The sequence below is a fragment of the Cebus imitator genome, unplaced genomic scaffold (assembly GCF_001604975.1).
Source record: "Cebus imitator isolate Cc_AM_T3 unplaced genomic scaffold, Cebus_imitator-1.0 Scaffold7, whole genome shotgun sequence".
Classification (NCBI taxonomy): Eukaryota; Metazoa; Chordata; class Mammalia; order Primates; family Cebidae; genus Cebus; species Cebus imitator.
The window spans coordinates 7,433,925-7,459,001 of NW_016107322.1; the positions used below are offsets into that span (position 1 = coordinate 7,433,925).

Consider the following 25,077-nt stretch of genomic DNA (forward strand, 5'->3'; position numbering starts at 1 on the left):
CCTGGGGGCCAGAGGTTGCAGTGAGCCGATATGGCACGATAGCACTCCAGCCTTGGCAACAAGAGCGAAACTCCGTCACTAACAAACAAACTCTGGTGCCTATTAGTGTGTGTGCCAACTTATAGCAGGCGCCTGCCCTTGTCTGTTTCTTCTCTATGTTTGCTTTTTAAATGCTAATGCAGTATGTTTTTTTTTATTATTACATGAATTAACACACAGCTAAAGAAATTTATGTTTTGTCCTTGAGTCTTGTGTTATTCCAGCTTCTGTTGTCATTTCATAGAAAAGTCCCTTCTGATGTATCAACTTCTGTGGTGCTTCAAATTCCACAATCCTTCCAGAGTCTAGAACAAGCACCCTGAAATGTGAAAAAAAAATAGCGTCAGATAACCTACAGTCTTTCACTGCACATTTTTTTGGTCCTCCTAAAATAAAGTGTAAACTATTGTATGAGTTATATCAGTACAAAATATAGGTGCTAGTTAATTCAGGAACTATATCAAGTTTTCTAATATTCTTTTAGCTTTAACTTTTGCTTCCAATTCTTTTGGAAAATACCTTCTATGCCATTAGGGAAAGTTTTGTATCTCTCAGCACAGAAATAATTATTTATGACTGGCAAGTAATCAGTGTGTTTCATATGCCCAATATTGATCTTGGCAGAAATGATTTTATTTCTGAAAAGAAAGAAAGCACACCTGTCTGAGTCAGTGATAGACTGCAGCCTGTGAGCAATTGTCAGGATGGTGCAATCAGAAAACTCCTTCCTGATTGTGGTCTGCACCAACTTGTCTGTCTCAAAGTCGATGGAAGCTGTTGCTTCATCCAAGATGAGAATTTTTGTTTTGCGAAGCAAAGCACGAGCCAGGCAGAGCAGCTGCCGCTGGCCCACGCTGTTAAAAATAATAACAATAATAAGGTAATTTCAACCCTGGACTTCATAACACACTTCCTGTTTTAAAATTCTGATGATACTGCTATTCATTCTTTTTCCCACCGACAACTTCATTTCTTCTTTTATTCAAGAAATATTTATTGAAGAAGTGCCAGGCTTTAGACCAATGAGCAAAACAGACAAAAATCTCTGTGTAGCCGATACATTCTCATGGGGACACAGAAAGCAATAAGCAAGATAATTGAATAAAATGTGTAGGAGGAGGAGTATACAAGTACAGTGCAATATTTTATGTCATAATTCCATGCATATAATAAGTGCTAAGAAGAACTCAAACACACGGAAGGGGTATAAAGTGTGGGCATGGGATGGGCATTTTAGATGGGCTTGCCAAAGAAATCCTCAGGAGAAGTTTTAAGACAAGAACTGAAGAACATGGAGAGTGAAGAATGCAGATTTCCAGTAAAAACTTGTTCTGGGTAAAGGAAATAGCAGATATACAATCCCTGTGGTAGGCGTGAATTGTCCTAGCAAACTCATGGACACAGCATGGAGGCCAACGTAGCAAAAACACAGAGGGGAAGGGAGAAAGTAATCGAAGAAAGGCTGGTGGGATTATCGCCACACAGGTCATCACACAGATCTAGGTTGCTTTCCTTGTGTCTCTGATCACATGAAGGGGGCTATTTTAAGGCAACAAACAATGGTGAAGGCAAAGTAGCCCCTTACCACATTTTTTAGTAACAAGGCTCTTTGAGCAGCAGTCTTGACAAAAGAAGATTCAATTAAATAGTGACTTTTCATAGGGCATTGTTCCTTTTTATCCTTTTCTTTCTCTTAGCCAGTGGTTTCCCAGCCTGCAGCTGCCAGTTTACTTTTTCTTCTTCTTCCCTAGAGGGAATCAGCCGTGGTGCACTTTAAACAGCCCTGGTGGCTCAGGAGCTATGTATCTCATGGAGGCCAACCCAAATTTCCAAAGAATGAATAACTTGGACAAGCTCTGCTCTCAGCAGCTTACCTGAGGTTCTCGCCACCCTCCGAAATCTCATACAGTAGCTTCTCAGGAAGGGACTGCACAAACTCTTTTAAGTGACACAATTCCAGTACCTCCCACAGCTTGCTATCAGAATATTTGTTTAGGGGATCCAGGTTCATTTGAAGGGTTCCAGAAAATAAAATAGGATGCTAGAGCAGAAAATAGTCCCGCATAATCTTACTGTCATGAGGTGTAAATACATTTTTAAAAATCAGACTCAAAACAAAGCAGGAGAAAACAAAATGATCAGATCTAATATAATCATCAAATTCATTTTATATGTAAAACAAAAACAGAAGAGAGTCAGAATAAACTATAATTCATATTAAGTCATTATAAGTCTCCTGATTTTCTTTCTCCTCCTCCTATTATTGAAAATAATAACAACTACTGTAATAATGATGATAATTACTGCTATGTAGTCAGGGATATATATAATACAACATATAATAAATATGAAGTATAGTATGTACCTAATATTACTAATCAATATAGCAACTCAGAAAGATAGAAATTAGTATTCCTATTTTAAAGGGAGGGAGCTGGAGGTTCTGAAGAGCTCTCGTCCACACCAGACAGAAGGTAAGTGGTTGAATAGAATTGAAAGAGGATTAAGTCCGTTTTCTTTCTACTACACTAAGATGCCTAGTGAAACTATATTTTACTCCATGTATGAGAGAGGAAAGACTGATGTCTCTTTTTTTTCCACTAAATTTTTTCCTTTCCAGAATTCCAGATTCTACTCAAATTTGTTTTGAAGTAAATCCATGAATACAAGTATATGTCTAAATGATATTTTAGTATATTAAAATCAGTATTTTAATATATTTTTAGAAGATAGTACAGAGGTATTTCATAAAATACTTTTAAAAATCTTAATTCACTCAAACTCAGCTAAGTATTTCTTTCTTTTGAAATGGAGTCTGTCTCTGTTGCCCAGGCTAGAGTGCAGTGGTGCAATCTCAGTTCACCGAAATCTCTGGCTCCCAGGTTCAAGCAATTCTCCTGTCTCAGCCTCCTGAGTAGCTGGTATCACAGGTGTGCACCACCATGCCAGGATAATTTATGTACTTTTAGTAGAGACGGGGTTTCACCATGCTGGCCAGGCCAGTCTTGAACTCCTAACCTGAGGTGATCTGTCTGCCTCGGCCTCCCAGTGCTGGGATTACAGGCATGCACCACGTCCAGCTTCTGCTGAGTATTTCATCTTTGGCTTTAGAGGCATATTTTTAAGCGAATTTGTGTGCCTCTTAATGATCAAATTCCTTTGATTCCACAGATAGAAAAATCAAAGGACTTGAGAAAAGAGATCTAGCTAAATTATTGCGCTTTTTTTAATGTTTCTAAACTTCAAGTGAAAAAGTTATAATTCTACACTCAAACTGCCAACTAAGCAAAAACTTCAGTAATTTTTTAAAATCAATATATTTCAGTCTGATTTATTTATCTGAATTTTATTTGCACTTATGAAGGAAATTTTATCAAAAAAAGATGTATTGGATTTTCAAATAGATAAACGCTCTTAGGAAGAATGCTTTATAATAAGAGTGTTTAAAAAAGGTTCAATTTCCTAGCAGTTTTTCATATAATTCATTTAAAATGATATGGCTTCAAACAATGAATTTATCAACTTGGAAGGAGTAGATTTCAAAAAAGAAAACAGATTTCCTTAGAGTGGGTTAAGAAAGATTACTGGCAAAATATGCTTTACCTGTGGAATAATGTTAAGTTTGCTACGAAGATCATGAAGTCCAATAGTTGATATATCAATTCCATCAATAATAATTTTGCCTCCTGCTCTCTCCACAATTCTAAATAAGCAATTTGATAGTGTAGATTTGCCTGCTCCAGTCCTTCCCACAATTCCAATCTGTAATTAAATAATCATAGACTCTACTTTTTGTAAGGGAACAAGGCCTTTGTGATGACAAAAAATACATTAAGTGTTAGGTCAATGGGTTCCAATATGCCAACAAGATGAACCTTGATGGGCATAGAGGATGTTATGTGACATCTGAGGACCAGTGTTTATCCAAATACTCTTTACTCGCTCTAGAGGTTCTGACTAATCTGTGTTTTTCCTCTAGTTTTTAGTAATTTAGTTACCTCCTCACTAAAGGTCCCCAGCAGACCCAGGAAAAACAGGTCATTCCCGAACCGCCCCTGAACTGCCCATTAAAGGTTAGGGCAAAAGAAGCAATGAGAATGAGTGGTTTTCATTGAGATTTTCAGTAAACAGATTTTCACTACCTTCCCTTCACTGAAACAAACAAACAAGCAAAGAAACAGTGTACTGCAATATTTTGCCAGATAGACTAGAAAATCCAAGGAACGCACGTAAATTTCTCTGGTGTATCAAAACAACTCTGCATTAAAACAACTCTATTATGTGTGGCCACAAATAGTGTTTAAGGATTTTGACTCCCAGCCAAAATAATCATCTTGTCACAAACATCCCAGTGATTAAACATGCTCCTGTGACCATGAGAACTAAAGAGCAATCTCTTCTGGTTGCTGATTTGTGTCTTGGTATTAATACCAATGTTAGGCAGGTATAATATTAAAGTGTTTTGTTGTTGTTGTTGTTGTTCTTGTTCTTGTTTTACTCTAGTACAAAATCTTAAGTCTAACAAAATACATCAGAAAAAACAGAAATCTGTTGAATTCATTGGGGTACTCAAAATTTCAGAATGATTGTTTCTGGTCCAAAAATATATCTGCTACAAAAATATTTCTGCTAATGTGTCTGTTTGCTTTTTTAAAACATAAAGCCAATATTCTATGCTATCAATGGTTTTGTGAGTTGCTTGTGTTAACTAAAGTGCATTTCAAGCATTTTCCCATCTCTTTAATGGTTTTGGAAAACATGATGTTTTTGACTATACAAATAGTTAAACATATGTATTTATTGTATTTGGGGTAATGATTTATTTATTGTTGCAATTCATTTTATAGAGGAAGTAAAAACCAAGTACCCAAAATTGTGTTTCATAGTGGTGTATGAGCAATTTAATTAAGAACTATATTTTTTATAGAGGGAAAATGTATTCAGTACACACCAACCACATATCTTTATTATTTTTATGTAAAACTTTAACAAAAGACCCCCTTACATTCAATATCATATTATACTCAACAATGAATGCATTCAGATAAAAGGAAAACTAAAGCATATATGATACCTTCTCTTCCCCATGAGTCTGGAAAGTGATATCTTGTAGTGCTAAACTAAGGTCATCTCTGTATCGAGCCTGATAATTAATAAATTCCACTACACCTTTATTGGGCCATTGTAATGGAGGTCTTCTAGATGTTATCCAAGGTGACTTAAAACAAAAACAAACAAAAAGAAATACTTTAAACAACAATTATAATTAAAAAATCCCTCCCCCCAAAATAATTCTTACACATGTAACAAAAGTGAATATAAATGATGAAAGACATTTGTAGGTATTATGATTTTCTGAAGACAGTTTTAAATATTACCAACATGAAACTTATCTAGTTATAAGAAAATATTAGAAATAAGTATTTTGAGATAACAGGACTTCTCATCTCCTATCAAGTTATTAAGAAAAATCTTCTAAAATCCCTATTAAGGGCCTGAAGATAACTCGAAACTTTGGCTGAGATAAGGACAGTTTGTCATTTATTCATTCCTCGAAGGCTTACTATGTCAGGTCACTATTTTAGTTGCTGGAGATTCAGAAGTGAGAAAAACAGATAAAAATTATTTCCTTTATGGAGTATGCAGACTCGTGGGGAGAGACAAAAAAGAACCATATAATATACACAGCATGTTGGATAATGATAAAGCTTTGTAAGACAAGAAACAACTAGGGTTGGGACAAGAAAGAGGTGTCATTTAAAGCAGTGTAGTTAGGAAAGACTTTGCTGACCGTGGTGAGAGAAAATGCTATGTGGATACCAACGGAAGAACATTCTAGGCAAAGGGTTTGGTAACTATTTGAAACTGATTACTTGTGCCCAAGACCTAAGACAGGGGCCTGTGTGGAATCCTGGAGGAAGTACGAGATAAAAGAACACACAAGACTGTGTGATGCCTGGGCAATGAGGTAAACTGTTTCGTGGGAGAGGGAGTGATAGCTAATGTCAAATGATAGGTCAGTTAAAGTGAGGACTGAGAAAGGACCAGCTGTGATCTTCATGAGGGAAGGTTCCACGGAGTAATGGGATCAAAAAACCTGTTTGGAGAGGGTTCAAAAATGAGTCAGAGAAAAGGAAACAGAAAAGCATGAACAGGCATCTTTGCAAAAGAATTTTTCTGCAATGGAAAGCAGAAAAACAGTGTAGAGGGCTGAATAAGGTTATTTGAACATGTTTATATCTCTTCAACAACAAGAGTTTTTGTAGCAATATTTGTCACAACTTGCATCAAATTCCATAAAGGTTTTTGTTTGTTTAAATGTGTGTACACACTTCTTTTATCATCTTTTTCTAATGTGAAAGATATATATTTATGAGCAAAAATTTAGAAAATATAGAAAAACAATATTTTATATTAGCCCTGTGATGACAGACTGAAAAAGCTGAATATTGGTAACTAAAGATTGTGAAGGTAGACTAATGTTTCATGAAATTTCTATGAGAAGGAAAAACAAGACCTGGGGAAAAATTTGGAGGAAAATTCAAAGTTCAGGTACGAGTTGGAGAATATAGAAAATATTTTAGCATAGTTACAGGCTGAGAGGAACAGCAAGGGAGTAGGAAGTAGAAGAGGTGGTTAATGGAGTAAGAGCTGAGGGAAGACAGGAAGAGATATTACCACAAATGCAATGGGAAATGGTAGATTTTTTCTTTGGAGGAGGTGCCTCTTCCTGAGATTCATGAGCAGAAGAGGGAGAGTGACAAGATAAAAAGGAAAGCTAGCTTCCTAGGAGGATTGAAGAACAGAAATTCAAACCATCTTTGTCATCCACCATGTTAATTAATGGAATTTGGAAGCAGAAGTAACCTAGATGAGTAAAATATTTTAAAAACTTAAATATTTTACTTTGTCAATAGTCAAAATAACTCTTTGCCCTCCCAAATTACAGTTACTTGGAAGAAACAAAACAGACTAGTTTATTCTCCTCTCCCTTCTCTATCACAGAGATATTAATGATGAGTAAATAGAACGGAAGATATAAGCAATCAAATGTAATTGATTTAGAAATTGTGCAGAATCTAAATAATTATGAGTTGACTATATTTTGACACTTTTCTTACTGTAAAATCCCCACAAAGTTATAATTGCCAGTCGTATATTTTACCCTATACATTAGTAGAGGACAAATCACTGTGCCTTTTAGAAACAGGATACCATATTGCATTTTTATAACTCACTGAAGTGGGAATATATCTTACAATTTAGGGAGCATCCCAATTTAAATAGAAGTGTTTTTATTTCTATTTTAGTAATATATAAAGTAATAGGCCACTTATAACAATTTTGGTTTTAATTTCATTGAAACTCTGAATATTATATGAATTTAGAAATGCAGGTTTGCTTAAAATTTATTTTTTTAAATGATAATTTATGGTACATTACAATGTCTTACTCTTGCATCCAACCCATTTATTGATTATTTAGGAGTGCTCATCGCTTACCTCTTTTTTTTTTTTTTTTTTTTTTNAAATTAAACAGGATCTTGTGTTATCACTCAGGCTAGAGCACAGTGGCTCAATCATAGCTCACTGCAACTTTGAACTCCCAAGCAGAAGGGATTCTCCCGCCTCACCCTCCCAAGTAGCTTGAACTAAAGGCATAAGCCACAACACCCAGCTTACTTTAATTTTTTTGGAAACACAGAATCTCACTATGTTGACCAGGCTGGTCTTGAACTCTTGACCTTAAGTAGTCCTCCCACCTCAGCCCCCCAAAGTACTGGGATTACAGGAGGAGTGCTTACCTCTTTAACCATATTTTCATATTCACAAACTCTTTCAAGAGAAACTGCATTGGTTTCAATTTCACTTGTTTTCTTTACCCAAAAATTCAGAGAATGAGTTATCTGGGGGGTATGGTGAAGAAAACAAGAGCGTAATGCATGTTCTTTAGTTTTTTATGTAATACAAATAATTATTTTTTATAAAGTTTCACTTTTCATTTCTTGGATCTGCCAAGAACTTGTCACATACTATTTCAAATACTGTTATTTCTTTTGATTATTTAGCAGCTCTAGAAATAAGCATATTTCTTCATATACATACTTGTGTTTCTTTAAGGATATTTAACTCATTAACATAATAAATATTGAAATTATTTGTCAGAAGATAGACCAAAATTCAGCATATATTCAAGAAATGAACACTGGATATAAGGAATGATGAATGCCAAGATTGATAGGATGTGCCTCAAAAAAATGTACATCCTAAATGAGAAAAAAATAATAATCTGCAAACACTTTTGCATTCTTCACTACCTTCCACCAGAAGGAAGATTCTACTAACTTTGGAACCATTCCTGCTCCCATTTAAAAAAACAAAAAAATCTATATTTTCTTCTCACCCTATTCCCAAATGTAGGTTCTTCAAGGGTGTAACTTCCAACAGAATTCTAAAAGAAAAAAAAACTTGTACAATCCAGTTTTTTCTTGAGTTTGGTGCCAACTTATTTAATAGCCCACCTGACTTGAGCTGATATGGAGCTCTTCAAAGCATTTACTTAATCCAGTTAAGGTGTATAGGCACACAGTTCACGATAAAAACAGTAGTGTTTGATTGTAGGCTTCTGAACCAGGCCCTGGATATGGCTGTGTACATATTTCCTTTCCAGAAGCCTGAATTCTGAATTCTGAAATGCAACTGGCTCAAGGTTTTTGGATATGAGACGAAGAGTATATAACAAAATCACCTAGACATACCTTCTACATAATGTGGAATTCTTAAGCAGTTTAGGGCATTTGCTATTTTACACAGGGGGCATGCATCCTACCACTAGTGTATTGCAGTGTAATATCAAATAGGGTTTATTAGAGAAAAAAGTACAAACCAAGGAGAGGCAGCACATATATTCTCCCTAGAGCTTGCATTGTCTTCTCGGCTTAGGCTGGGCAAATTAGATACACCAATTGTGTTGGAGAGGGGCCTTACCCTTGTAATATTCTATAAATCCATTAGGACAGGAGAGCAGGAAACTTCTGAGTGACTACAGAATAGCAGGAGTTTCCTGGTCCTTTAGCACTCAGCCTTGAGTATCAGCCTATTCTTCCTGTAAGTTAACTTAGAATTGCTGAGCTAGCTTTCTGCTACTAACAGGATAGATAAAGAAATAAGCCTCCAGGGCAATCCAGATTTGTCTCTCATTATTTAGTTAATATAATCTATAATTCAGACAAACAAAGAAGAAGAGTATTTAACTCATTGGATTATAAACATACCATATACCACAAAAATCATTATTACTTACATTTAGGGCATAGGAGATAGACAAACCAACTATTGCTGAATCTGTAGAATTGCCAGCCAGCACAGCAAGCAGTGCAGCAAGAAGCACCAGTAAGTTGCCAAGAAATTCAAGTCTAACAGACAGCCACCTGTGATAAATGGAATATATTCCTGAGTAACTGAGATGAAAAAGTTTTGGTGCACTTGGTACTACCTCTCCTCTGGGAAATCGAGAAGTAAACAGCAATAGCTGCTTTCTTTTTTCTCCTCCGCTGACTTGGAAATCAATCAAACACAGGATCATCACATGATAACTGAAAAAATTCATCTGCATGAAAATGCATGTTACTTTTGCAGAACTTTAAGACTTCTCAGAATTTCAAAGCAAGAAAACAGTAGCTAAAATGATGTATTGCATTTTAAAAATCCTATTGGAAAATCAATTTTCCCTTTCCAATTGTATACACTTTTTAATATAATAAAATTAGCCTCTAAAAATTGAAATGTGCTCAACTACTATTTAATATTTCATTTTTCTCCTTTATGTGAGATATAACTTCAAATTCAAAAATTTTACAAAACAGTTTATACAAATAAAATATATTCTAACAATGTAAAACACAATGTAGAATTGTGTCATAAGTAATTCTTTAGTATCCACATATCTTTCAACAACTTGGGATCATTTTTCTTATGAAATAGTATGTACGTTTCGTGTGAATATAAATAGATGTAATTTAATTTAAACATACATTAAATACTAGAAAATACTTGTCTTATTAATACATACTTTAAAAATTGGATGAAATGCCATTACAAAACACTCTGTTTAGAAGTCAGTGAGCAAGATATCTAAGAAAAGAGACTGATCCTAGACTAGGTATTGATGGGACTTACCGGCCAGAAATTACATTATTGTAGAAACAGACCAAATTTTCATTCACCACCTCTTTGTTTTGCTGGATAAACCTCTGCTCGTGTCCAAATGCTCTGATAGTGGACACTCCTGATAAAGTCTCACTAAAGTGGGAAATGACAGGAGAACGGGATGTTCCTGTCAACCTCCGGATTTGCCGAGAGCTTGCCACGTAGTATCTCTGATCAGAAGATAGAAAGAAGCAGTTAGAAAGATGCAGCAGAAATTGCTTCGATAGTTTAAAAACTGTGAGACCCTTGTGTAGGGATTTAAAGAGGGACCCCCAAAAGTTAGATACAAGTCCTGACCCCAGTATCTCTGAATGTGACCTTATTTAGAAACTGCATCTTTGTGCATGTAATTAAGGATCTCAAGATGACATCACCCTGAATGCAGAGTGGACCGTAAATCCAATCTTGAGTGTCCTTATCAGAGACAGTAAAAAGAAGACATGGACATAACAAAAATACCATGTCTGCCAGTAGCAGAGATTTAAGTGATGTGTTTAGAAGCCGAGGAAAATACCGGGATTGTTGACAGCCAGCAGAAGCTAGGAGAGGAGCATGAAACAGATTTTCCCTCATAGCCTCCAGAAGGAATCAACTCTGCCTATATATTGATTTTAGACTTCTGGCCTTCAGAACTGTGAGAGAGGCCAAGCGTGGTGCCCACACCTATAAGGCCAACACTTTGGGAGGCCAAGACAGGAGAGTTGCTTGAGCTCAGGAGTTTGAGATCGGCCTGGGCAATGTCAGGAGACCTTGTCTTTACAAAAAGTAAAAAACCAAAAATATTATCCAAATGTGGTAGTGCATGCCTGTGGGCCCAGCTACTTGAGAGGCTGAGGCAGGAGGATAACTTGAGCCGAGGAGGTCAAGACTGCAGTGAGCAATGATCATACCACTACACTACACCCTGGTGACAGAGCCAGGCCTTGTCTCAAAACTATAAAATAAAAAGAAACAAACAGATTTTTTAAAATGTGAGAGAATACATTTCTGTTATTTTAAACCACCCAGTTGACAGCACTTTGTCACAGAAGGCTTAGGAAACTCGTGTGCTCTTGCAATGGTTACAAAGCCCAAAATCTGAGGCTGGAAGCGGTGGCTCAGGCCTGTAATCCCAGCACTTCGGGAGGCCAAGGTGGATGGATAACTTGAGCTCAGGGGTTCAAGACCAGCCCGAGCAACATGGTGAATCCCCATCTCTACCAAAAATATAAAAACTAGCCAGGTGTGGTGGTGACTGCCATTGTCCCAACTACTCAGGAAGCTGAGACAGGAGAATCGCTTGAACTTGGGAGGCAGAGGTTGCAGTGAACCGAGATCATATCATGCCACTGCACTCCAGCCTAGGTAATAGAATGAGACACTGTCTCCAAAAAAAAAGCCCCAATTCTGGACAGGACAACTAGAATATAATTGGGCAAAATTTCACTTTGACAATGCTCTCAAATGACCATTATTGAGTACCCACCATGCAAAAAGCTCTATGTTACATATTGAAAATGTGACCAAACAATTAACTCACTGAATCAGGGAAGCAGACCAAATAAACAATTATATTTTGTACTTAAACATAATTACAGCAAAAATAGTTTAATCTTTTTTTCTTCAAAAATTTCCACTGCAGACACAATTAGAAGTTGTCTACTTCCCTTTGGCTTCAAGTTGAGGACAATTTGGATAGGTAGAGACTGTGGAGAGCTGGAGGGGGCATTGCCCTGAATTAACTGGAGCATTAATCAGCCCCAGAAAATTGCTGCCAACTGGAAATGACAATCAAGAGTTAGGCGGTCTTGCAAAATTTTCAGGAAAATCTTAAATCTGGAATTTTAGGTAAAATCTCTGATTTTAAAATGTCTACATTTGGTAAAACTACTGAGCAAGCTAAACAAAAACATATCTCAGGTTACATACAGTCTGGTGGTTACAACTTATGAACTCTGTGCTAAATGCTCTGAAGAATACAAAAGACTGTGGCATTCTGAGGCCATAAGGGGATTTAAGAGATTGTCTAGATTAGGGAATATGTTATTGGGGCCACAGACCCTGTGAGTAGATAAATAAGGGTAAAATGCTTTCCCTAGACAAATGTAAATATGCATACACACTTGGAGCTTCTGATAAAGTTTCAGTGAATTGTAGAATCCATGGAGTTTTTTCATACAACTCTCTGGGGAATCTGATTTAAGAAACTTTTAACCAGATCAATGTTTCTCATACTTTAGTAAGAATCACCTGCCTGAAGCGTTTGTTGAAAGGCAGGTTTCAGGGCCCCACCTTGAGACAGTCTGATCCAGTAGGTCTGGGCTATGGCCCATGCATCCAGGAAGCACAACTTTACATAGCACACATCTAAATCAAACCTTTTATTTCACAGGGGAAAGACATGGAGCCTAGAAAAAGAAATGATGTACCAGGCACACAAGTAAGGACAATGACTAGAACTCCAAGTTCCTGAATCCAAATTCAGACCTCATCCTACACTCCCCCTAATGAGACATGGTTTCTGGACTCTTTTACTCCTGATCACTCTGTTGTAGTTTACCAGACAGGAGACCATCACATAAAATTTCATTTGACACGATCTTTAATTTTATAGATCTTTAATATATGTATAAGACATAGCCTCTTCCCTCAGAGCACTTACATTTTCATATATTCTGGATTTATTATACCGTCAGTATATACCAGCAGTGTCATAAAACCGTAATAGTAGATATCAGAATGGTAGACAAGTAGTCAGTTTTCTTTGCACTATTCTGATAGAGAATGCTCCATAGAGAAAGTGGAATATGACGTAGGTCATCAATGTTAAGTAAAATGGGGACAGACAGAGAGAACAGGAATAACATGTGAAGTAGGATGAATAATAGAGTATAGATATAGAAATGAGAAAATTATTTGTAATCTGGCTTGAGCACACTACACTCTAACATGAATTTTAGAACTTGGGTTTTTGAAAAGCATTAAACTCTAAGAATCTTTTTGTGAAAAGAGCCTCAGATACTTATATATTTAAAATATATGCTTCAGCATTTATTTTACCTTATATGTTATCAGTTAAAACTATCAGGATATAGAAATCATGCTATGGAATAAATATTATTTTAATATAGAAATGGCACTGGAAATTTAGGAATAATAAGTAATCTTCTCTATATTTTATACTTTATTTAAAATCTCCAAAAATGTAAGAATTACATTTTCATAGTAGATTGCATATTTGAGGATAATTAACTAAAATGTGGAGTGGAAACATATTCATTCATTGTTTTGGATTCAATTTGAGCTCAATTTACACCCATAATCTACTTTTGTTTTTCAGTTCACTGAAACTAATTTCCTCTTTTATTGAAGTCCTTATTGCCAAGATAAATAAACAAGTGGAAAATAGTTATTTCTGCAAATATCTTTAAATTTCACTTTTTTGTGTGATTTAAGCCTGTAATTAAAAAAATTGCATGTACTTTGGTAAAGGTAATGTAAAGAGATGTTTAAAATATTTTATAATAATCACTTACATTATAATACATCATAATATCATACAGATATCACACATTTGAAAAATTCATCTGTTTATCATTCTTGCATGTTTGACTAGTACCTTGGGATAAGTGTCAAAAAATGTTATGAGAACAGAAATAAGGTGTATAAATCTGTGAATATGAAAAGAACTTTTATATCACAGTGTAGGAGCAAGCTGGAGAAATTTCTTTTATGTGAGTCATTTCTGTAGGAAGCTATAAACTTTTTTTAAACCAAAAGCTGTCATGGCTTCTTGTAAAATAACAAAGGTAATAAAGATGTTCATTTTAATTTATTCTTTTCATTGTTTAATAAAATTGCTTTGTTTGACTGCTGAAGAAAAAAATATACATGCTAAAAATTTTGGTTTCCACTGCATCCTCACAGTGACATAATTTTGCAGTTTAAACTGGATGATCACACTTTAATAGGAAGATATCATGTAAGTATCATGAGAGACATATTCAGCTCTTCCAGCAATTGTTTTTCTGGAAGAAACAGGTGATGTTTGGAAAAACAGGACAAAAGGGTAATATCTGTTTCCCTCTTGGATATGCAGGGATTTTAAGTTTCTGCGAAAATGTGAACAGCATACAGGTTTTGTGGTGGGCATAAAAATGCAGGCCCCACCTCTCCTGCTGTAGGGAACGTGACTGACTGACAGCTCCAGCGACTGCACTGATGGATCCACTGCTATATTCGCGTAGGGGCCAGTCAATGACTGAGTACTGGCAGGAAGTGCACATGGGACCCTCCAACGGGCAACTGCAATGGACAGCTTCCTGTTGAACCTGCTATGGAACTGTCCTGTAGTCCAAGACTCTTGTTACCCAATGCTAATCCTTCTTCTTTTTCTCCCTCACAGGGAATCAGCCTGAGTGGCTATCTGAGGGCTTGCTCAGCCCAGCCTTCTTTTGCTCCCTTTCCTTTATCTTTTACAAGCATTTCCCCCAGTGTATCTCCCATACATCTATTCCTTTCTTGGACTCTGCTTCTTACAGAACTTGGACGAAGAGGGGGCTTAAGTGGGTCTGAAACTGTATTTGACTGTGAACTTACAAGTTATTAATGCAAATAGAAATGTATGCACTTACTTGTATAGAGAAATAGAAGAACACTACAGGAAAAATCCCCAGAATGAAGAGGGGCAAAGCTCCCACAATGACCAAAATTGTTCCAATAACATCCAATGTACAATTCAACCACAGCCGTAAATAGTAATGCAAACGCATATCAAGTATAAATATGTCCTGAAAAATTTGATATTAGGTTACCTTACTTTTAACTTTTTACAGTTTAGAATGAGAGAAAGAAGAAATATATTATTCAATGGCAAAATTAAAAATGTTTACCCAGGTATGACAATCTAATGATTACCATAAATAAATCTAACTACATGATCTTTCTTTGCTCATCCCCATATATTTTTCCCCTGTAGTCAACTATAACAATTAAAATTCTAATAACAATTCTAATTCTAATTCAAATAACAATTCTAATTCAAATAACAATTCTAATTTCAAGACACCTATGATCAAACAATTTATATTTTCCAATGACAACTACATGGCAATTAATTATACACCTAAAGCCAGACTTTGATCAAAAAAGCAAAAACAAACATACCAAAAAACCCATAATTAAGTAGCTGGTTTTCTTAATTCCAGTATTTGGGGCATTGGGCTACCATTACTAGTGACTCAAAATTTGTAAGTCACCACTGGGGCATTGTTATCAGCTAAGAATGTGTCCAGTGACCTTCCTGGGTAACTGAATCCTACTCTTATCAAGATAGACAGGAAAACAAAATAATCTTAATTTACAAAATTATGAACTGAAAGATGGAGTGGCCAATAGGAATGAGAGAAAGACAATGGGAAGGTCGTGCATTGATTTACACATTTTTTAAATTATTTGTTTATTTATTTGTAAAGTGTCTCACTGTGTCACCCAGGCTGGAGTGCAATGGTGAGATCTCGGCTCACTACAAACCTCTGCCTCCCAGGTCCAAGCAATTCTCGTGCCTCAGCCTCTCGAGTACATAGGATTACAGGCATTAGCCACCATGCCCAACTAGTTTTTGTATTTTTAGTAGAGGCAGGGTTTCGTTATGTTGGTCAGGCTGTCTCAAACTCCTGACCTCAGGTGGTCTGCCTGTCTCTGCCTCCCAAAGTTTGGGATTAGAGTCATGAGCTACCATGCCCGGCCTGTTTCACACTTTGTTGCATATAACTTAATCTGTTTGTGGCACAGGGTATGACCTGAGAGATGCCAGGGAATACTGAGACACTGAACCTTGAATGGGTGAACTACTCAGTTCGGGACAAAGTTGATATAAAAAGCAGAGATGAAATTTCGTTAATTCTACTTTCATCTGGGAGTTCCCTGGTTATCTCACATACCAAATAGGGTAACAGTATCATATTCACATGCAATCTCTTATTTAGAATTTAACTGCCCATAATCCCATCTGCTTAAGACTCAGTCATTTGAAATTTTACTATATAAAAATGAGAATTAATCTGTAAGGTTGTAGTCAGAAATGTCCTCTGGGAGAGATAGAATGCTGGTGATCAAACTCTTCTATAAGTTTTCATAAAACCGTATGTACCTTGATACAATAAAGCAAGATTTAATATTCCATTAGTAACTTATTATGTTAGGTACTTTTATTTATGTTTTTGTTTTATCTTCACTTTTCTTTATACGTCCACCATGTTTTTACATATACATAGAAATGTGTTAACACACTTTGAGGCTATGAACCTGCACACTTTAATATAAGGACCATTAGCAATATGTGACTATTGAACACTTGGAGTGTAACTATTGCAAGTTGAGATACGCTATAAGCATATAATAAAAACCAGCTTTAAAAGACTTTGTACAAAAAAAATAAAGATTAATAATTTTATATTAATTACAGTTTGGAATAATGTTTTGGATATACTTTGTTAAATAAAATGTATTATCATAATTAATTCTTTCAACAGTATTTTATTTTACTTCTTTATTATGGCTACCAGGAAATTTAAAATCACATTCATGATTTGCATTTTATCTTTATAGGACAGTTATATTAGAACTTTATAGCAGTTCTATAAACTATAATGAGAAAACTCCTATAGGTAAGCAGAGACACTCTGAAAATCTTCACTCATTCCCCATTCACCATAAGTGATGTTATGTTTTCTTAAAGGCAGAATGTTTTCAAAGTCTAGATATCTGCGTATTGACTAACATTTGCTTTCCCTTCTTAGCCTAAGGCAGTGATTCTCAAACAACTCGATGTGTATAAGAATTAGAGTTGCAGATATCAAAACACTTGTGTTTCTTGGATTAAGTAATTTTTCAAGTGTTATTTTAATTATATGTATAAAATGTGACTCTGTTGTACATCAGTTATATGCCTCCTAAGGCTTAGAAATATATTTAACAATGACATCTGTATAAAACATATGATATTTTGTATAAGTGAGAATATAAGGTAATGAATATGGGTCACTTTTATGTATACTATTTAATAAGGTGTGTCTTTCCTTACCTTGGTGAAACGACTGATGATCTGGCCTGTGGAATTTGTTTCAAAAAACTGGATGGGGAGGTGCAGCACATTATTCAACAGTTGAACATACAAGGTTCGAGAGGCACTCAGGGAACCTCTCGTGATTACGTATGCTCCAGAGCAGACAAAGAGACCTAAACACACATTGTTATTACAGTTATATTAACAATATAAAGAAATTTGTGTTTTAACTTTTAAAAGATTGCTGTAAAAAGATTAATGATAAATATATTTATATTTATTTTAACTGAAAATCCAAATATTATACCTAAAATGTGTAATTGTGGACTAAAATAAATATAAATATAATATATGATGTATCTGAAATAAATACACAATTCCGATGGTTTGCTATGCTGGTACAGCAGAATGCTCTCCATTTGTTGTCATAGGTTCCATACAGAAGATAAAAGGTTGATCTAATTCATGGAATTTTAGCAACCTATTACTTTTATGATGTTCCATAGGACAATATGTTAGTTACTAGTGCTTTTAGCCAAATATTTCTGTTCTCCCAGCTTCTTCGTACATAGTAAAGTTGAACTTTCTGGCCCGCTTTCGGTTGATAGATCCATACAAACAGTTTTGAATCATGAGTTATGAGAGAAATGATATATGACACTTCTGAGTTAGAGCATTTAATTGCTGGGGTCAGTCCTATTCCCTTTGCACAGTGCCTGCCAACATTTAAAACGGTGCTTGGCTCCTTCCTTCAGCTAGAGTCCCTAGGATAAGCAGAGTCCCTTTCCTGACCCACAGTGGACACGTAAAATGGGCGAGGGATACAATTCTTTTAGTGTGTTAAGCTACTGAGATGTGGTTGGTGGGAGGATTGTTCTTGTATAACTACTTATCAGATAAGCTCATAGCTTTAGTGGAAGAAGTTGAAAAACAGTTATTAGCACAAATAGAAACATAAGGAAGTTCTGTGAAAGATACATTTCCATCATTATGTGAAGCCTGGGAACAAAACCTACCAGCAAGGAAAAAGTAGATCTGCAAAATGAAGGGAGTTCTGAACACTTCATGTGAACCTTTGGATCAAGTGTGGTTAAAGATCTGTGCCTGGGCATTTTACCTTTGGGTGTCAATACACTTCCATGTTACTTAAGCCAGTTTGCTCTTGATAACCAGATACACAACTGCTCCATTTCACTCTAACATAAAAAACTGCTAATAAAAGTGTGTTGCCAATATGGTCCTTGTTCCTTTGCAGGTATCATGTTTAAAACGAAACAAAACAACACAAAACTAGTTACTCCTCACCACCTTACATTCTATTAGCTAATGTCTTTATATTTTTAAATAATATCTCATATGGCTATTAGCTTTCTCAGTCTTTTCTATTATTTTCTATTATTTTCTCAGTGTTTTCTATTATTTTCCTCCATTTCTCCCATACTTCCCTATTCCTCTTCCAATAGATTACCTGTTTTCTTCTCAAATATTCAATAAACACATATTGCTTGTGAAGGTCACCAAATTTGTAGCTTGTGTTGTTATTTTTCTATATGCTTAGTTTTCTGTGTAGCTGGGGCTAATTTATTTCCAAACACTTCAATAGCCGAAAGTCTCTTCTGAATACACTTAAACACATTAAATATCCTACTGTTTCTTCAATCTCATTTAGCCCCTGTCCTCTGCAACACAAACTACCCACTTGGGACTCTCCATCTTTCTGCTCTAAACTAGAATGGTTGCTGGAATAGACATTTCTATTCTTTAGTGTGGGAAGTATTTTTTCTTAAAATATTATGTACTTAGTATTTTTCCCCATTTACTGAAGCTCTTTTTATAAACATGTTAAACTTCTTGAACTGTTCCTCTAATTTTTTCTTATCTATCATTTTTCATCTCTGTTTATGATGTTGTGCATTTGGGATAATTCTAATTTACCTTACATTTATACAACCTTTTAAAATTAATTAAATGTTTTCAAGAACTTTCTTGTCCTCAGACTGAACTTATTTTAGCATATTCTATGCTAACTTTATGTATGCAGTATTTTGAATCTCTGAAAACACTAATTAGACCTTTTGAAGGTCTAATTGTATTCCAGATATTATGGTTTTAGTTCTGGACCTGACTGCTGCATTTGTTGACTTTTATTTATCCTGTTGGTTTGAGTGAAGTCCTGGATGGGCATTATCAGTTTAAAAATATGAGACGATGAAATGGTTAATTAATATAGGTACCTGATGTGGCTTTCTTCTGCCATTGCATATGCTAATTTTCCCCAATACTTCTCTCCCCTGAATAGAAGAGTTTGCTTCAAGTTCCGTTTAAGTGGGAAGGTATGACACCGAAAGCCACAATAAGGAAGTTTTCTTCTATGTATATCACATATATTAGAAAGCCTAATTTCCTCTTTAAACAGCAGCTTTCTACTTTTCATTGTACTGTTACTATCACAGTGGCTGTATACACCGGGGGTGGTAGCAGCGTTGCTCTAAAAGAGGCTGATGGGCCATCAGAGCAATGTGCTAATGAACTACTTTGATTACTTCCATGAAACTCAGTTCTTCTCTCTGTACCTGTGAACATAAGTTTAGTGCTTTTCCATGGCTCAACTGAACATTTCTCTCTTCTGTCCCAGCTTTTCCAGTATCTGTTCCTGGCTACAAGTTTTCTTCTACCCTTCACTTTCTATGAGTATAATCCCGTATGTGGAAATATATTACTCTGAAGTCTTCTGACACCTTTCCTCTTACATTTATCCACTGTCATTTCAGCGGAATTTAGTGAGGTATAAGTAAAGTAAATGAACCACGTAGCCCTCTTAAACTGGAAGCAGCAGTGTGCTCCTTAATATAGGCACACTTTGAAAATAAGGTGCCTATATTTTACACCTTGGATTAGAGAAAGGAATTTCCCAATAGTGACATATAAAACACAATACATTAGAGATGTGCCAAGTATCCTAGAAATTCGAAAGCAAATAGCTGAGACTGAGGGAAAAAAATGTTCAGGGCAATTTCTTTCTTTAAAAAATGAGGTAAGATCTTTATTACTGTCATAAAATATGGATGTAGTATTTTCAGCTTCAATACTCCAGCTTTGTTTGAATGCCAGCCTTCTATATTATTCATAGTGGTCCTCTGGTATTAACATGTGAAAGTGCTGTTTATGCTTTAAAGTTCTAAATAAATAAATAAATAGAAAGGAAAAAAAGTGGGCTATGAATACAGGCTGCTCTTGATTAAAGCAGGTTCCATAAGATATAGCTGAGGTCTGCTAAAAAAATCAGAAATTATAGATTTTAATTTTTCAGGCTCACCTTACTTATGGAAATGTATTTTGCAATTGCACTTAATAAACCTTAAAAATTAAAAATTGTTTAAATGTAAAAAAAATGAAGAAGCAATAAATCAGAGATTTATATTCTAACAACTGCAGACCACTCTAAACAAACAAAAGTCAATCAGGAAAAAAATCTTTATGATAAACTGTTCATAATCTGCTGCTTAAGTTATAAAATCCTTCCTATATTTACTGAAATGTAATACTGTAAGTTAATTAAAATTAAGATTTTACATAAGTAATATTACGGACACTAAAATTGCATACTTTATATATTATAGAAATGATATTTACTCACTTAAAATGTTCTTCTAAGGTTATTAAATCTACTTTAAATTTGTAACATAAATTCACTGAGTTGGTTTGAATTTAGCCTTCACATGTATGTGTGACATACAGAGATACAGAGATTCATGTATATATGGATGTTTCTCTTGGTGTAATTTGAAACGTCTACATCTCTATCATCCTCACTGAGCTGCAAACTGCAAGTCAATAAATCTGACTTTCACTGATTCAAAAGCAAAGAAATTGTAATATCCTGTTCTTTCATACTATAGATAATTCTCATATGTCATTTTCACTAACATCTCTTTTCCCAGGGAATGTTGTTAACAAAATGACAGAAGAAACATAAATCTGTCTCACAAGATCTGCTTATTTTTGAATGGAGACAGTTAAAGCAGTACTATGGCCAGACAGTAAAAATAAAATAAGAGAGGAAAAAAGAGAAGGAAGGCTCTAAGTTTCATAGTTTTTGTTTTATCTTACTTTTCCATTACCAAAAGCATGCACCTCTCTGTGTTAGCCCATCTGGATATGGACATGAAGATGTAACGACTTCCACCTAGATGTCTGTTATTTTCTTATGTGAATTCCCACCAGTCTCTCTCTAGTTGCCTGTTTCTCTTGATACAAACACAAGAAATTATCTCTAAAAAAATTATTCATTTTAGTTAAAAGACTATTCAATACTTTTGAATATTCCAAAAAAATATTTAATTACCTACAATCTATATTCTTTTTCCATTTATCTCTTTATTATGTTTCCTTGACTATAATCAGGAATTATTTCTTAATTTTCTTTGTTTTTAATAGATATGTAACATTTCAGAACCATTGAGAATTTACTTAAAACACTTTTTTTCTTTGCTTTTGTTTCATCATACTTTTCTGGTTCTTGGAAGACAATGTTCATACTTTGGAATTTTTCAAAGTGTATTCTGTGGAACACAAGTTGCTCCAAGATATTAATGAGCAACACAGGGAAAAAAATCATGGTCAAATAAATTTGAGGAATATTGTGTTAAACATACTTAAACAGGTCATTTTATTGTAGAATATCTCAAAACCTTTACTGAAGGAAAGAAAAAAAAAATCAGATTCATGGAAGAACAGAGTTCTCAATTTCCCAAACCTATTGAAATAGAACCTGGTGTTTATAGAGTATCTCACTACTGTCCATGTAATACCCCTTTGAAAATGCTAATTTAGATTTTAAGAACATTGGCTTGGGAGTAAGCTGGACATGGATTCAAATCTGGCTCCAAAACTTACCAGTCCTAGGGCTTTGCCATACTTACTTACATTTTCTATTGTTAAACAATAGCTAACATTTATTACACTCTTGCCTATGTACTACACACATCTGATGTAACCAATGAAACACTATCTATACTTTACAAATGGTAAAACTAAATAAGTAAAAAAGTTTCAGTAAAGCGTATAAAGGCTACCTTATTAGGATACATGTTAAATAAACTACTGTTAGTTTAAGCCATATGAAATTGCCATTTTTGTGGTTCAGAAAAAGTCCAATACAGGCATTTTCATTTGTTTCAACTTCAACAACACAAAAATGCTTCGATTTCCAGACATGGAGCAAGTATTCACATCATTGTTCTATCTCCTTCTCTCCCTCAGATCATCTAATCAGGAACTTATCTCTGTTCAACTTCTGAGAAGTTAGTCCACTAATCAACTCTATAAGGACATTCCTTAACAATCTCTCACTCACCCTCATGACCCTTATTCCTCATTCATGGTGATCCTATCTACTCCTATGGGTTCATTTATTATTGCTATAGAATAATTCCAAGTCTAAGTAGAACTAAGAGCTTTAGAATGTTAGAATTTGGCAGATATGTAGAAATTATCTAGTTTAAGTTCCCCATTTTACAGATAAAGAAACCTACTTCCCAAACGTACAGATATGCATTTTTAGTTTGCCTACTGGAGAAAAATTCATCAACACTTCCCATTAAACGTGCCCAACAATGAACTCACCATTTCTCTCCTCCACTAATTAAGGCTCTGCCTGGTTTCCCTATTTTTGTCATCATTGCTCTCCCAGTTACCCAGTCTAAACCTCGAAGGTATGATGGACTAATGAATACCCTCTTTATTCACCATCAAACTGACAATTACTAAGTTTTTCGTTGTAATGTCTTTCTCATCCATCCCTTTTATCCAACCTCAGTGTCGCCGTCTGATCTTTCATTCATTCATTGGTTAATCAGGTATTTATCCAGTTCTCTTCCGCTTCTTACCTATTGGTTATTTTAGGTGACACAGTCATGGATCAGATAAGAGATCTTGCTGTACTAGAGTACCTTCCACCTGGACTCCCAAATACACTTGATTATTCTTTTCCTACCAAAGCCTGCTTCCTCTTAGTCTCTCTGACTTAGTCCCTCCAATAAAAACCCATCTTTTTGTTATCACTGCTAATTTATTCTTTGAAATACAAATTCAACTATGTCACTTCCTTCATCAATTTTCCAAAATTCTCCACCTGTCTTGCCAATGATCATCTCTGACATATTTTCAATCTTCCTTCTCACCTTTAGTTCCCCCACTTTTCCTTACCAATAACCTGAAAACCACTCAAACTGGCACCTTCACTTTTGCCAAAAGCCCTTCTTACTTCCCTATCCCTGTCTTTACTCACACCTTTCTATCTGCCTCTATGACTTTCTCTCCTTCTCTGTGATCTCAAGCTGATAAACTTCGATTCATCCTTTTAGTGTCCCCTCAATTGCCAAGTGCTCCTTAGAAATCACATTAATACGTCAACCTAATATAGCCTTCCCTTGCTCTGAGTTCTCACAGTGTTTTCTTTCACTGCCTGTATAGTGCTTAATGCAGGCCATGTAGTTTGATTGTAAACCTGACCTAGGCTTACTAAGCCATACACCCCTTAGCAGACTCAGCTCTCTATCCTTACATCACTAACAACCTTCACATATACAGAGAGTGGCTATTTTTGAATCTTTCATGACTTTACATAAAAGCCTCAGTTTCTTCAGCTGTAAAATGAGGACAATAGCACATTCTAAATAATTACTTTCAAGATTAAATAACTATGTCTAATATTTAATGTTAGCCATGTAGATGACACCCATAAGTTTTGGTTTATTCTCTCAAATATGGTAAATTGAAAACATATGCATTTGAGCTATCCCCAAATATTCAAAAATTATGGCCCAGATTTTATTTGAGATAAAATCAAATTTGATTTTGTTGTGTTTGAATCAATTAGGTCAGAAAAAGAAAAGAAAAGCAGCTATACATTTTCTTTTACCTTTTATTAATCCCAATAATCCATAAACATTAAGTTTATTGCTTCTTACTTGCTTCCATTCTGTGAACTCATTCATAGTCATGTATTTTGCTTCTTTTGCCCAGGCACTAAGCCATAGATTCTGTCCGATGCTCAACAAATTCTGCCCTAAGTAAGTGAACATAGTCAGCCACACCCAGAGCCAGCCAAAGGCTTGGAGGTATTGCAGGATGATTGAGAACTTCACCTAAAGACAAAATTGATATAAAATTAGATTACTGAGAGATACCAGAACATGCCATACCATTTCTGAATAAGTTTCATTACTGACAATTTCTGATTAGCATCAATTAAGGACATAGTATTATAAAGGATTTCAAAGATGTGCTTTAAAGTCACACATTGATTTAAACTCTATTCTGATATTTCCTAAGCTTTGTGATCTTGGTCAAGTCACTAACACCTGTAATTCTCAGATGAGTCATCTGTAAATTAGCATAACACAGGGAGACACTGTCTCTACAAAATTAAAGAAAAAATCGGCGAGGCTTGGTAGCATGCGCTGTGCCTGTAGTCGCAGCTACTCAGGAGACTGAGTGGGAGGACAGTTTGGGCCTGGAAGTTTGAGGCTGCAGTGAGCTCTGATCACACCACTGCACTCCAGCCTAGGCAACAGAGTGAGACCCTGGCTCCAAAAAAAATAATGTCAATTAGAAAAATAAAAATAAAAATAAATAAAGATGTTGTGAAAAATAAAAAACAAACGTCACCTTATAAGTTTGTGTACAGTGTCAAGCACAGTACTAATCACTTAAAAGCTCAATTAATGTTGGTTTCTATCAGTAGTGAAAAAGAATACACATAACTAAATAACATGTAATCAT

At 35.2% G+C, this 25,077-nt stretch overlaps 1 protein-coding gene across 2 annotated transcripts in view; it reads right to left on the minus strand.

The window, feature by feature from the left end:
- LOC108312103 (canalicular multispecific organic anion transporter 1-like) overlaps positions 1 to 25,077 on the minus strand; it is a 91,390-nt gene continuing 66,313 nt past the window's right edge. For both annotated transcript variants that reach the window (XM_017539853.2, XM_037742549.1), the window contains 11 exons: positions 24,215 to 24,440; positions 17,311 to 17,465; positions 14,861 to 15,016; positions 10,218 to 10,417; positions 9,343 to 9,469; positions 7,844 to 7,945; positions 5,114 to 5,257; positions 3,643 to 3,801; positions 1,914 to 2,080; positions 699 to 893; positions 1 to 358 (listed from right to left, as the gene is read on the minus strand). In XM_017539853.2, coding sequence (XP_017395342.1) covers positions 220 to 358; positions 699 to 893; positions 1,914 to 2,080; positions 3,643 to 3,801; positions 5,114 to 5,257; positions 7,844 to 7,945; positions 9,343 to 9,469; positions 10,218 to 10,417; positions 14,861 to 15,016; positions 17,311 to 17,465; positions 24,215 to 24,440 — 1,770 coding nt within the window. In that variant the 3' untranslated portion in view covers positions 1 to 219. The remainder of the gene's footprint in view (positions 359 to 698; positions 894 to 1,913; positions 2,081 to 3,642; positions 3,802 to 5,113; positions 5,258 to 7,843; positions 7,946 to 9,342; positions 9,470 to 10,217; positions 10,418 to 14,860; positions 15,017 to 17,310; positions 17,466 to 24,214; positions 24,441 to 25,077) is intronic.